Source organism: Pongo abelii, chromosome 23, assembly GCF_028885655.2.
Source record: "Pongo abelii isolate AG06213 chromosome 23, NHGRI_mPonAbe1-v2.0_pri, whole genome shotgun sequence".
In the NCBI taxonomy this organism is placed as follows: domain Eukaryota; kingdom Metazoa; phylum Chordata; class Mammalia; order Primates; family Hominidae; genus Pongo; species Pongo abelii.
Window position 1 is genome coordinate 27,119,419 of NC_085929.1, and position 13,920 is coordinate 27,133,338.

General features: G+C 47.4%; 2 protein-coding genes across 3 annotated transcripts in view; one reads left to right on the plus strand and one right to left on the minus strand.

Moving 5' to 3' along the window:
• Nucleotides 1–11,441, minus strand: part of PI4KA (phosphatidylinositol 4-kinase alpha) — a 155,162-nt gene extending 143,721 nt beyond the window's left edge. Inside the window, exon 1 of one of the 2 annotated variants that reach the window (XM_024240188.3) lies at nucleotides 11,205–11,441. In XM_024240188.3, coding sequence (XP_024095956.3) covers nucleotides 11,205–11,438 — 234 coding nt within the window. In that variant the 5' untranslated portion in view covers nucleotides 11,439–11,441. The remainder of the gene's footprint in view (nucleotides 1–11,204) is intronic. The other variant, XM_054543085.2, reaches the window with a different exon arrangement.
• Nucleotides 11,442–11,656: 215 nt separating this feature from the next.
• Nucleotides 11,657–13,920, plus strand: part of SNAP29 (synaptosome associated protein 29) — a 32,041-nt gene continuing 29,777 nt past the window's right edge. Inside the window, 1 exon segment of the mRNA NM_001133275.1 lies at nucleotides 11,657–11,975. Coding sequence (NP_001126747.1) covers nucleotides 11,739–11,975 — 237 coding nt within the window. The 5' untranslated portion in view covers nucleotides 11,657–11,738.

Here is a 13,920-nt window from a genome sequence, read left to right on the forward strand (position 1 = left end):
ATGAATAAATAAAAATTTAAAAAGAAAAACAACTGTAATAATCCCAGCACTTTGGGAGGCCGAGGCAGGAGGATTGCTTGAACCCAGGAGTTTGAGACCAGTCTGGGCAACATAGTGAGTCTCTACGAAAAATTTTAGAAATTAGCCAGGAGGCTGGGTGCAGTGGCTCACACCTGTAATCTCAACACTCTGGGAGACTGAGGCCGGTGGATCTCTTGAGTCCAGGAATTCAAGACCAGCCTGGGGTACATGGTGAAACCCGAGACCAACCTGGAGTACATGGTGAAACCCAGTTTCTACAAAAACTAGCCAGGCCATGGTGGCTTGTGCCTGTAAGTCCCAGCTACTTCGGAGACTGAGGTGGGAGGACTGCTTAAGCCTGGGAGGTCCAGGCTATAATAAGCTGTGATAATACCACTGCATACCACTGCTCTCCAGCCTGAGTGATAGGGAGACCCTGTTTCAAAAAAAAAAAAAACAGTACAACAATTTCATTTAAAATAGCATCAAAAAGAAAAAGTACTTATGAATAAAAACAAAAGAAGTGCAAAACTAAGAAACATTACAATATTGCTAAAAGTAAAGAAAACCTAAATAAATGGAAAGACATCCCATGTTCATAGATCAAAACAGTTACTATTGTTTAGATGGCAATACAGGCCGAGCACAGTGGCTCATGCCTATAATCCCAGAACTTTGAGGGGCCAGGGTGGGTGGATCACCTGAGGTCAAGAGCTCGAGACCAGCCTGGCCAACATGGCAAAACCCTGTCTCTACTAAAAATACAAAAATTAGCCGGGCATGGTTGTGCACACCTGTAGTCCCAGCTACCTGGGAGGCAGAGGCAGGAGAATTGCTTGAACCAGGGAGGCGGAGGTTGCAGTGAGCTGAGATTGTGCCACTGCACTCCAGCCTGGGTGACAGAGCGAGACTCCATCTCAAAAAAGAAAAAAAAAAAGGACAATACAGCAATACAGTCCAAACTAACCTACAAATTCAACACCATCCCTATGAAAACCCTAGGTGAGTTCTTTGCAGAAACTAACAAGCTAACCCTAAAATTCCCATGGTAATTCAAGGGACACAGAATAACAAAAACAATCTTGAAAAGGAAGGACAAAGTTGGAGGACTCATTCTTCCCAATTTCAAAACTTGCTACAAAGCTAAAGTAATCAAGACAGTATACTAGCCAGCATCAGGAAAGACACACAGAAGAAATAAACCCTCACACATACAGTCAACTGATTTTTGACAAGGGTTCCAGGACCCCTCAATGGAAAAAAGAATAGTCTTTCCAAGAAATCGTGCTGAGACAACTGGATATTCACATGCAAAAGAATGAAACTGGACCCCCATCTCATATCACATAAAAACTTAACTCAAAATGGATCAAAAACTCAAATGTAAGAGTTAAACTATAAAACTGCTAACAAAAAACACAGGTGTAAGTCTTTGTGACCTTGAAATTAGACAATGGTTTCTTAGATACAACACCAAAAGCACAAGGGACAAAAGAAAAAAAAATGACAAAATGGACATCATCAAAATTTAAAACTTTTGTGCTTCAAAGAACACCATGAAGAAAGTGAAAAAGCCCAGAGAATGGGAGAAAATATTTGCAAATCATATATCTTATTAAGAAACTTGTATCTAAAATAAAGAACTATTACAACTTAATTAAAAAAATACTACAATTTAAAATTAGGCAAAGGATCTGAATAGATCTATCTCCAAAGGAGATCTACAAATACCCAAAAAGAGTGGCTGTTCTAGGATAGAATAGGCTGGCTCAACATCATTAACCATCAGGCAAATGCATATCAACAACAGAATAAGAAGATCCTACTTCACATCCACTAGGATGGCTATAATTGGAAAGACAGACAATACAGAGTGTTGGTGACAATGTAAAGAAAACAAGCTCTCTGTACACCGTTGGTGGGAATGTAAATGATGTAGTAACTTTGGAAAACAGTCTGGAGTTCCTCTAAATGTTAAACCTAGAGTTACTGTATGGCCCAGCAATTCCACATCTAGTTAAAGACCCAAGAGAAATGAAAATATGTCTACAGAAACACTTGTACATGAATTTCCATAGCAGCGTTATTTATAATAGTCAAAATGTAGAAACAATCCAAACATCCACCTACTAATGAATGGATAAAATATGGTATATGCATACAAATATTATTCAGTAATAAAAATGAAGTAATGAGATGCTACAACATGGGTGAACCCTGAAAATATGCCAAGTAAAAGAAACCATCACGGCAGGCGCAGTGGCTCATGCCTGTAATCCCAGCACTTTGGGAGGCCGAGGCAGGTGGATCACAAGGTCAGGAGATCGAGACCATCCTGGCTAACACGGTGAAACCCTGCCTCTACTAAAAATACAAAATATTAGCAAGGGCGCCTGTAGTCCCAGCTACTCAGGAGGCTGAGGCAGGAGAATGGTGTAAACCTGGGAGGCAGAGCTTGCAGTGAGCCGAGATCGCGCCACTGCACTCTAGCCTGGGCGCCAGAGCGAAACTGTCTCAAAAAAAAAAAAAAAAAAAAAAAAGAAAAAGAAACCATCACAAAAAACCACATCTTATGTAATTCTATTTCTATAAAATGTTCAGAATAAATCTACAGAGACAGAAAGTAAACTAGTGGTTGTCTAGGGATGGGGCTGGTAGGGCTGCAGGGTAACAGCAAGGTTTCTTTTGAGGGCAATGAAAATGACCTAAAATTGATCATGGTGATGGATGGACAACTCTGTGAATACACTAAATATGATGAATTGTACATTTTAAATGGGTAAATTTTGTGGTATGTGAATTATATCTCAAGAAAGCACTATTGAAAAACCTAGCCTCTGAAGGATCAAATTAAACCACAAGCAACTGCCTACCAGAACAAAGCCCAACATTCCCTAAAGTAAGACAACAAAAATCTAAACACTCAGGCCAGGTACGGTGGCTCGCTTGTTAATATCAGCACTTTGGGAGGCCGAGGTGGGTGGATCACTTGAGGCCAGGAGTTCAAGACTAGCCTGGAACCCCGTCTCTACTAAAATACAAAAAATTAGCTGACTGTGGTGGCACATGCTGAAGGAGTCCCCATAGGTCCCTGGGACTATAAATACTCATTAAAAAAAATTTTTTTTTTTTGAGACGGTGTCTTGCTCTGTCACCCAGGCTGGAGTGCAGCGGCACGATCTCGGCTCACTGCAAGCTCCGCCTCCCAGGTTCATGCCATTCTCCTGCCTCAGCCTCCCCAGTAGCTGGGACTACAGGCCACCACGCCAGGCTAATTTTTTGTAGAGATGGGGTTTCACCACGTTAGCCAGGATGGTCTGGATTTCCTGACCTTGTGATCTGCCTGCCTCGGCCTCCCAAAGTGCTAGGATTACAGGTGTGAGCCACCGTGCCCAGCCTACTAAAATTTTTTAAAATTTTGGCTGGGTACAGTGACTCATGCCTATAATCTCAGCGCTTTGAGAGGCTGAGGTGAGTGGATCAGTTGAGCCCACGGTTTGAGATAAGCCTGGGCAAGATAGTAAGACCCCATCTCTAAAAAAATTTTTGTTTTTTTACTTAGCCAGGTACGATGTGCGCGCCTGTAGTCCCAACTACTTGGGAGGCTGAGGCAGGAGGATCCCTCAAACCCAGGAATTCAAGGTGGTAGTAAGTTATGATCATGCCACTGCACTCCAGTCTGAGTGAAAAAGCAGAACTGTCTCCAGAAAAATGTAATTTCTATTTTTAAAAATGTCTAGGCCAGGCACAGTGGCTCATGCCTATAATCCCAGCACTTTGCAAGGCCGAAGTAGGCAGACGGCTTGAGCCCTGGAATTTGAGACCAGCTTGGGCAACACAGTGAGACCCTATCTCTATTTTTTTTTTTTAATGTCTATTTATCCACCCCTCTAATACCAGGGCCTAGCACAGTGCCTGCAACACAGCAAACTCCCAAAGATTATCATATGAACGGATGGTGCCATCTTTTGCTTTCATAATAGTATAGCCTTGGTTATCCTTTTTTTTTGACGGAGTCTTTCTCTGTCACCCAGGCTGGAGTGCCGTGGTGCAATCTCAGCTCACCACACCACCTCCTGGGTTCAAGCAATTCTCCTGTCTTAGCCTCCCAAGTAGCTGGGCTTACAGGTGCACACCACCACGCCCTGCTAATTTTTGTATTTTTAGTACAGACAGGGCTGCGCCATGTTGGCCAGGCTGGTCTCTAACTCCTGACCTCAGGTGATCTGCCTGCCTCGGCCTCCCAAACTGATGGGATTACAGGCGTGAGCCACTGTGCCCGGCCGCATTGGTTATCCTGAATCCAGGCTTCCAGACCAGCTTTAAACACAGAAAAACATTCAGGAAAAGAGAATGGCTTCTGCAGCAGAGACAGAACCTCTCAGGACTCAATAAACAAATGCAAGTGAGACCTGAGGATTTCTGCCTCAACTCTGTATTTATTTGTCAGTTTACCACACAAATGAAAGTAGTGTTCTGGCCAACTTGGCAATGTTCATGAAAGGCCAAGCTTTTCTCCAGCATGCCAACATATACAACAGAAGCAAATACAAAAATAAAAATATAAATAAGCCATTCTGGCTAACACAGTGAAACCCTGTCTCTACTAAAAATACAAAAAATTAGCTGAGCATGGTGGCGGGCGCCTGTAGTCCCAGCTACTCAGGAGGCTGAGGCAGGAGAATGGCATGAACGCAGGAGGCGGAGCTTGCAGTGAGCAGAGATCACGCCACTGCACTCCAGCCTGGGTGACAGAGCAAGATTTCATCTCAAAAAGTAAATAAATAAATAAACAAATAAGCAATCAGGAAGATAAAATGCATAAATTTCAGCAACTGACATCAGTGATGGACATAGCTGCTGGTGGGAAAGATTAGAGGCAACCACATCTCCAATGAGTGCAAACTGCAAACACAGACAGCAGAAAAGAGAATCTGCAGTAAGGAGTGAGAAATAGAACATTTCTGCCCCCTGGGGAGGCAAACAGCTGGTGACACAGGAGGGCACTGAGGGAAGGCTACGTGAAGACAGAGCGAGAAAGTGGTCTTGGAAGAAATCAACACTGCTGACACCTTCATCTTGAACTTCTAGCTTCCAGAATGAGGAGGAAATATATCTGTGTTGTTTAAGCCAGTCTGTGGTACTTTGTTATGGCAGCCTAGCAAACTAATAGTTAATATGGCATGGTTACAGGTAAAGATTTTTTCTTCTTCCAATTTCTTCTTAAAATATTTTAGAGTTGATTTAATAATAATGATTCTGGCAACACGTACACCCTGTGCCGATCCTCATTCTCTCTCTCCTCTCACTCTATGGATGGCTCTTCTTAACATAGCCTTACAAAGTAAAGGGAAAGAGGATGGGAAATTCTCGGCTTCATGATGTTGAAAAAACGCCAACACTATGATTTTTACTCCATGGCAGACCACTCTAAAGTACAGACTGAATAAACATGAACTCCAGAAAGCTCACTACCCTAAGCACCAAGCCACATATTCTCCCAACTACAGATTAGAATTAACTCATCTTATGGAGCACATATGTCCACTAAGGAGGGTTCAGTCTGTCCCTAATGCCACAGTGCCATTTAAACATCAGATCAGGCTGGGTGCAGCAGCTCACACCTGTAATCCCAGCGCTTTGCGTGGCCAAGGCAAGAGAATCACTTGAGCCCAGAAATTTGAGACCAGCCTGGGCAAAATGGTGAGACCCCGTCTCTATTTTCTTTCAAAAATCAGATCAATCGTTAGCTACAACACCTCAGGATTCTGGCATTCTAACTGAAGAAAACAAAGAGAACATTTTAGGACATGGAAAAAGGGCTCTGATCAAAGCCTCCTGAGGGTGGGGAGAGAAATAGAAGGACAAGGAATGCTGTCTACTTTGCAGCTCTGCCCATGACTCTCGGTATCCCAGGATCGAGGGTCCACTGGTTTAATACAGGCCTACAGAGGAGAGACACAAACAGGCCACTGAACTTCCCTGACAAAGGAAGATTAACCAGGCAGGGCCAGGAGGAAGCTTGGTAGAGGCAGCTCAGCAACATTCTGAAGACAGGTGAGAACCAGGAAAGCAGAACAAGACTAGCGGGCAGATAGAAATCAGGAAGGAGGAGTCTGGAAGCCAGCTGTATATGGAGATCCCAATGTTGAAAAGCCTCACTTTCTTTCTTGTCTATTTTTTTCTTCTTATCTTTCTCCCAGAGGGAGAGGGCTGAGGACTGGGTAGGACTTGGTTCAAAGGGCTTCACAGACAGAGTGTCCTCTGAGGTGGGTTCCAATCCTGGGGGTGGGACCCCAGTCTAAAGCACAGCCTAGCAGGAAAAGCTCAAAGCTCAGCCATGGATCAGAACAGATGCTTAAGGGTCTTGGCTTTGGCTATGGGAACATGGCAGGAGTCTAGTCACCAGACCTGAAATATGAGAGTAGATGGGATCTTGGTCAGATTAGGGTAGCTCACACCTGTAATCCCAGCACTTTGGGAGGCGAAGGCAGGAGGATCCCTTAAGCCCTGGAATTTGAGACCAGCTTGGGCAAGATGGTAAGACCCCCATCTCTATTTAAAAAAAAAAAAAAAAAAAAAAAAGTAGATGGGATTTATGGGATTTCATTGGTTCATTAAAGGAAAGAGAAAAAAAAAGAGTAGATGGGAGACTTGTAGCAAGGCTGACTTGCTGCTGTTCACCTGAGCAATCAAATTAACACTGCTTCTGATTTACCTGGCCTAGCACATACCAAGGAACAGCAGGAGCTCAATAAATGTTTTCCGAAAGTAATTTTTTTTTTGAGACGGAGTCTCCCTTTGTCGCCCAAGCCAGAATGCAGTGGTGAGATCTCAGCTCACTGCAACCTCCCGCCTCCTGGGTTTGAGTGATTCTCTGGCCTCAGCCTCCCAAGTAGCTGGGATTACAGGTGTCCGCCACCATGCCCAGCTAATTTTTGTATTTTTAGTAGAGACAGGGTTTCACCATGTTGGCCAGGCTGGTCTCGAACTCCTGACCTCAAGCGATCAGCCTGCCTCAGCCTCCCAAAGTGCTGGGATTACAGGCGTGAGTCACTGTGCCCAGCATGAGGTAATTTTTTTTTTTTTAAGTAAAGTCCACAGAGCAATAATAGGCTTGGTTTCACAGACTGGGATTAGAGTGAGTGACTAGAGTAAGTAAACACAACTGTGGGCATGTAGAGAGACAAAGGTAGGGAAGGTTATGTCATTAATGTACCTCAAGTGTCACTAAAACCATGTCAGGGCTGCCTGAGTTACCAATGTCTGAGCTGAGATGTGAGGTCTGGTTCTGCAAACTTAGCCTTTGCCAGGTCAACCCTATCTAGGTCAAGCCCCATGTAGTCCTCCAATCTCTCAGGAAGAAAAAAGAGAAAAAAATAGAAGCAAAGAGAAGGGGAAGAGGGAAGAGAAAAGGGGAGGGATTGGGTTTTAAACACTCATCTCCCCCATAAGTCTCCATCTTTATTATCTCAGGTGCGTACTCCAAAATTCCTTTACTCTTAAGAACAAGAAACTTGGCCGGGCGTGGTGGCTCATGCCTGCAATCCCAGCACTTCGGGAGGCCGAGGTGGGCAGATCACCTGAGGTCAGGAGTTTGAGACCAGCCTGGCCAACATGGCGAAACCCCGTCTCTACTAAAAATACAAAAATTAGCCAGGTGTGGTGGCAGGTGCCACCTCAGGAGGCTGAGGCAGGAGAATCGCTTGAACCCGGGAGGTGGAGGTTGCAGTGAACCGAGATCATGCCATTGGACTCCAGCCTGGGCAACAAGAGTGAAACTGTCTCAAAAAAAAAAAAAAGAACAAGAAACTTTTCCTTGAGAATGCTAAGGGCTTTTTGTCAATTGCTTTAAAATGAGGAATGTAGTAAAACACATAGGACTACATATTTTATATATATACATTTTTATTATACTTTAAGGGTACATGTGCACAACGTGCAGGTTTGTTACATATGTATACATGTGCCAGGGACTACATATTAACAATGATCCCTAGCATAATCAAGTCGCAAGATCTTAGATGAGGATAAGAGGAATTCACATATATTTAATGGGGTCAGCCACTTACAGAAGCCTCCTCTATGAAATAAGTTGCTTCAGGGGTCCCCAGACTGCCCACATGTATATAGTTGTACTCATGGCTAAATTTTTTACAGTGAATGGATATCAGCAATAGGAAAGGACCTCAAGTGTCACTAAAAGCATGTCAGGGCTGTCTGTAGAAACCCATGCACAGGCTTCCTTATGTTCTCTCCCTCCTGTGAGGATATACATCAAGCTTGCTCCTTGCTACAGCAGCAAAAATTCAATACATGTGTGCAGTTTGTGCCCAGGAAAGTCCATTAGAGAATCAGCACCCTAAGTTTTTAATTTATGCACCACCAGCCTAGCCATCAGATTCCCAGAAGGAAAGCATGTATTTAACATAAATCATAGTTTGTAAAAAGGATCTAGACATAGTGAACCACCTTTATTACTAATAGTTACAGGATTGAGGAAAGCATTCAAGTGCCTATTTCCCAGATGCCAGCCAAAGGCCAACCTCGTAAGCAGGCTCTTGTAAAAACAGCAGCCCCAGAGCTGCTCTATTCACTCTTCACAGAAGTGATTAGTAATGGCCAGGCACAGTGGCTCATGTCTGTAATCCCAGCACTTTGGGAGACCGAGGCGGGTGGGATCGCTTGAGGTCAGGAGTTCAAGACCAGCCTGGCCAACGGGTGAAACCCCGTCTCTACTAAATACTAAATACTAAACCCCGTCTCTACTAAATACTAAAAAATTTGCCCGGTGTGGTGGCACGTGCCTGTAGTCCCAGCTACTCAGGAGGCTAAGGTGGAAAAATAGCTTGAAACTGAGAGGCAGAGGTTGCAGTGAGCCGAGACCTCACCACTGCACTCCAGCCTGGGCAACAGAGCGAGACTCCCTCTCAAAAAAAACAAAAAAGTGATTGGTAAATGTTGCCAATGAGACTGAAGTACTTCCTAAAGTAAGTGGCATTAGGGAGCTGCCAATCTGTGGCTATGGCTGTGTTCCTTGTAAAATATAATCTTTTTTTTTTTTTTTTTTGAGACAGTTTCGCTCTTGTCACCCAGGATGAAGTGCAATGGTGCAATCTTGGCTCACTGCAACCTCCGCCTCTCAGGTTCAAGCGATTCTCCTGCCTCAGCCTCTCAAGTAGCTGGGATTAGAAGCACGTGCCACCACACCTGGCTAATTTTGTATTTTTAGTAGAGACAGGGTTTCATCATGTTGGCCAGGCTGGTCTCGAACTCCGACCTCAAGTGATCCGCCTGTCTCAGCCTCCCAAAGTGCTGGGATTACAGGCATGAGCCACCACGCCCCGCCATAAAATATAATCTTGACAACTGAAGCAGTTATTACTACAAAGCTAAGAATGTTGCAATTACAGAATGTTCTCGTGACTAGTGAACATGGCTGAAGAAGCAAATTGAGCTCAAGGTGCCCTTTTCTGAGTTACTGAGTGGAAAGGGTGCTACCACTGCTGGAGCTGCAGGACCAGCTTCTTAAAGATCATCCAATTCCCTGCGTTCTTTTCTCTCTCCTCCCAGAATCCAGCAATCAGACATAAGATATACTTGTTGGCTCTCCTGCTAAGAAGCGAATGTGCTGACTAGCTAGCATGAGTTTGATTCAATAAAACAGCACTATACTCCATTAGTCAGACTATCTAATGATAACAGTGATCATACATTAGGTACCCACGTGCCTTTTTGTTGATCTTCACAATACTCCTATGAAGTCCTATCTTGTATTTGACAGATGATAGCAAAGTATCAGAGAAGGGAACTGACCTGTCTAGAGTCACACTAGTGAAAGCAAGTGATACAGGATTTAAATTCAGAGGTCCCATTTTCCAAACTCATGTCCTTTCCATTGCATTGTACTCCCTCTTTAGCTAGAAGTCAGGTTAGCACCAATCTGCCAGGACCTCCTCACCCCAAAGGTGCATGATAAAATCAAATATGAGAACCGACAAGGCCAAGGACCAGGTCACTCTGCCAAAAGTGCCTAAAACAGCCTTTCAGCTTCATCCATCAGCAGACAGCCACAAAACCACTCCCAACTGCAACAGGCTGGTCTCCGGTCACCACTGTCTTATCTTGTCGGAAAACATCCTCTTTCTATCTGCCAAAAAGTTGAGTGGGAAAATAATTCCATCCTTTCAGGGCTAAACACTGTGCTGAGTCTCATCGCACACTGGTGGGCAAAGAAAATTGACATTTACTGCTCACCCACTCTGTGCCTAGCCCCGTGCAAGATGCTTTATGCTACAACTCATTTAATTCTCAAGAACAACCTCATTTTACAGGTAAGGATACAGAGGCTCTAAGAGTTAAATTTACCCAAGAGGACACGGTAAGTGCCAGTGCAGGGAACAAATTTAGGTCTGACTCTAAAATCTGTCTCTTTCCAGATCTCAAGGCACACCACTGAGTTACCTTTCACCTTTCTCCCAAGACGAGGATTGCTCTGGCATGACTTCACCTTTCTCTTCCGAAGCAATTCCGAGTTGACTTCTCTGCCCGCTGACAGTTCACGCTCCCTTCCCTGCCACTGTCCCTTCTGCAAACGCACAATCTTTTACCCAATCTAACGCCCCCAGCCTCGTAGAATAACACTGCGCAGTTGGTTTACAGTCAGAAAGCACTTTCAACACAGAAAGCACTTTCTCCTGGTCACCACAGTCCGATGAAGCCGGCAAAGCAGATAAAAGCATCCCCATTTTACAAGAAAGGCATCTTCCCAAGGTCACGGAATAAAAAGCAGGTGAAATCCGGGGCAGAGCCCCAGGTCTTGACCCCTGGTCCTCGGCTCATCCCACTGCTCCTCACTGACGCCCACGATCCAGCCTCCACCCCCGCGATGTCACAAGATGCTCCCTGGGCCAGCAGCTCACATCCCCCACCCCCATCCCACAACCACCCACCTGCAGCGGCCCTGCAGGCCCCGCCGACCCCTCCCCCACGGTCCCTCTCTCTTCACCAGCCCCTCCCTCTAGGGCCTCCTTCCCCCGCTAGATTCCCTCCGCTCAGGCGCCCCCTCCCGCACAGGCTGCCGGCGAGCCCAGCCTCGGCCTCCCAGACCCTCGTCCCGCCTCCACGCTTCGTCACCCCAGCCCCTCCTCCTGTCAGCCCGCGGCCCAGCCCGCCGACGCTACCTTCTCCAAGGATGCTGGTCTCTGCACCGCCAGGGAGCGGGCCAGTGACAGGACCGTGTTGAAATAGAAACCCCGCGAGGCGCTGCAGCCGGAGCCGGAGCCGGAGCAGCCGCTGCCGCCTCCGCCTCCCCGGGCCGGGGCCGCCGCCATCACCTCACGCGCCGCGGCGCTGCCCGCCGGCTCCCCGCTCCCGGCCCGCGAGCGCCCGACCTCAGGGCGCAGGCGTAGGTGCATCCGGCTTTCCCGCCACGTGACCTCTCAGTTGCCGACACTAGATAGGGCGTGGCTGCGGGGCGGGCCCACCGCTGCCAGGGAGAGAGGGGATGGACAGTAGGTTGCGGTTGCGCGCGCCGGACGTGGGCCCCCCCAGCCGACCTGCGCGATGGTCGGCTCCGAGGGCGGGGCCACGTGCGCGCGACGCGCGGAAGGAGTTCGCGCGACGCCCGCGGGGTCGGTGGGCGGGGCGAGGCCCTGGACGGCGGCGGCAGCGGCGCTCGTCTTTCTCCTTCCCAGACCGAGAGCCGCGCCGGCACCATGTCAGCTTATCCTAAAAGCTACAACCCGTTCGACGATGACGGGGAGGACGAAGGCGCCCGGCCGGCCCCTTGGAGGGACGCCCGAGACCTCCCCGACGGGCCCGACGCGCCTGCAGACAGGCAGCAGTACTTGCGGCAGGAGGTCCTCCGCAGGGCTGAGGCCACGGCCGCCAGCACCAGCAGGTCCCTGGCCCTCATGTACGAGTCCGAGAAGGTTGGGGTCGCCTCTTCCGAGGTGAGCCTGGGGCAGGGCTGGTGTGGACCCGCCGGTGTCTGCGTTGTCAAACGGAAACGAGAAATGTTTTGCTCACAGTCTTTTGAGAATTCTGAAGTCGCCTAGCATAGATTCTTGAACCTTGGTGACTCGATGGTGGTAACAATCTGTTAACTATGTAAAGGTATGTGCCTCTGGAGTACTTGAAGAGGGCAGTTTACCCCAGAAATCTTCCTTAGCTGTTAGTCTGCTTCGTTGATTTTTTTTTTCTTACGCCTAGCTCACGAGGAAACGCCAGATTATTTTCTGTTCAGGTGAGTAAAAATTCTGAACAGCAGGTCCTAGGTTTGGGAAATGGAGAGTCCGTTTCTTCGACATTATTTCCTGTGCAAAAGTCTGGCACAGGGTTTCGGCCATTCCTTCCGGAGTGAGCCAGAAAGAGAGGACTATGTGCCTGCGAGTGTCAGGTGATACCCTGAAGCATCAGAGCAAGTGGTCCACGAGTTCTTCCCGCATCATTGACCACGTCTCCACCTAACCAACCAATAGAGGTATTGAAGTCTCTTCAGCCCAGACAGCTGCCGAGTTGACCAAAGCCTGGGTTTGGTTGAGTCCAGGGTGTTACCGTTACTTCCCAAATCCTAGACACATAGTGTGCGGGTTAAGAGTCTATTGCTCCAACTCATCTTCATCAGTTCTTCCCATCCTTAGATTTCAGAGCGTAGTACCTTCAATAACAATTATTCTGGCCGAGCGCAGTGACTCACGCCTGTAATCCCAGCACTTTAGGAGGCCTAGGCGGTCGGATCGCCTGAGCTCAGGAGTTCGAGGCCCGCCTGGGCAACATGGTGAAACCCTGTCTCCACTAAAATAAAAAATAAAAAAAATTAGCCGGCTGTGGCGGTGCGCCTGTAGTCGCAGCGACTCAGGAGGCTGAGGTAGGAGAATTGCTTGTACCCGGGAGGCGGAGGTTGCAGTGAGCTGAGATCGTGCTGCTGCACTCCAGCATGGGCAACAGACCGAGATCCTGGAGGGTCTTTTTCTTTTTCTTTTTTTTTTTTTTGAGATGAAATCTCACTCTGTCGCCCATGCTGGAGTGCAGTGGCACGATCTGGGCTCACTGCAGCTTCCGCCTCCGGGATTCAGACGATTCTCCTGCCTCAGCCTCCCGAGTAGCTGGGACTACAGTCGCGCGCCGCCACACCCGGCTAATTTTTTTTGTATTTTTAGTGGAGACGGGGTTTTGTCACGTTGGCCACGCTGGTCTGGAACTCCTGACCTCAGGCAATCCACCCGCTTTGGCCTCCCAAAGGGCTGGGATTACAGGCGTGAGCCACCATACCGGTCGAGAATTATTCTTTATTGTACACCACAGTCTCTTTTCAGCCTACTAATGAAACAGTTTTGTTTGGACAGAGGAAAAAAAAAGGTTTAAAAAAATGTATAAGTCAGGCGCGGTTGCACTTCTATAATCCCAACAATTTGTGAGGCCGAGGTAGGCAGATCACTTGAGCCCAGGAGTTCGAGACCAGCACGCGAAACTGCGTCTCTACAAAATTTTAAAAATTAGCCGGGGGTGGTGGCACATGCATGTGAGTGCAGCTACTCAGGAGGCTGAGGCAGGAGGATCGCTTGAGCCCAGGATGTCAAGGTTGCAGTGAGCCATGTTCATACCACTGCACTCCAGCTTGGGCGACAGAGCAACACCCTATCATTTCCCCTTGCTGTTTTCTTGGGTTACTTCCCTTCCCCACCTCTCTCTGTTCATGTATCCCTCATTGATCCACTTCCCTGTGGTTTTTTTTGTTTTTTTTTTGAGATGGATTCTCGCTCTGTCACCAGACTGGAGTGCAGTGGCACCAACTTGGCTCACTACAGCCTCCGCCTCCTGGGTTCAAGTGATTCTCCTGCCTCAGCCTCCTGAGTAGCTGGGACTACAGGCGTGCGCTACCACACCCAGCTAATT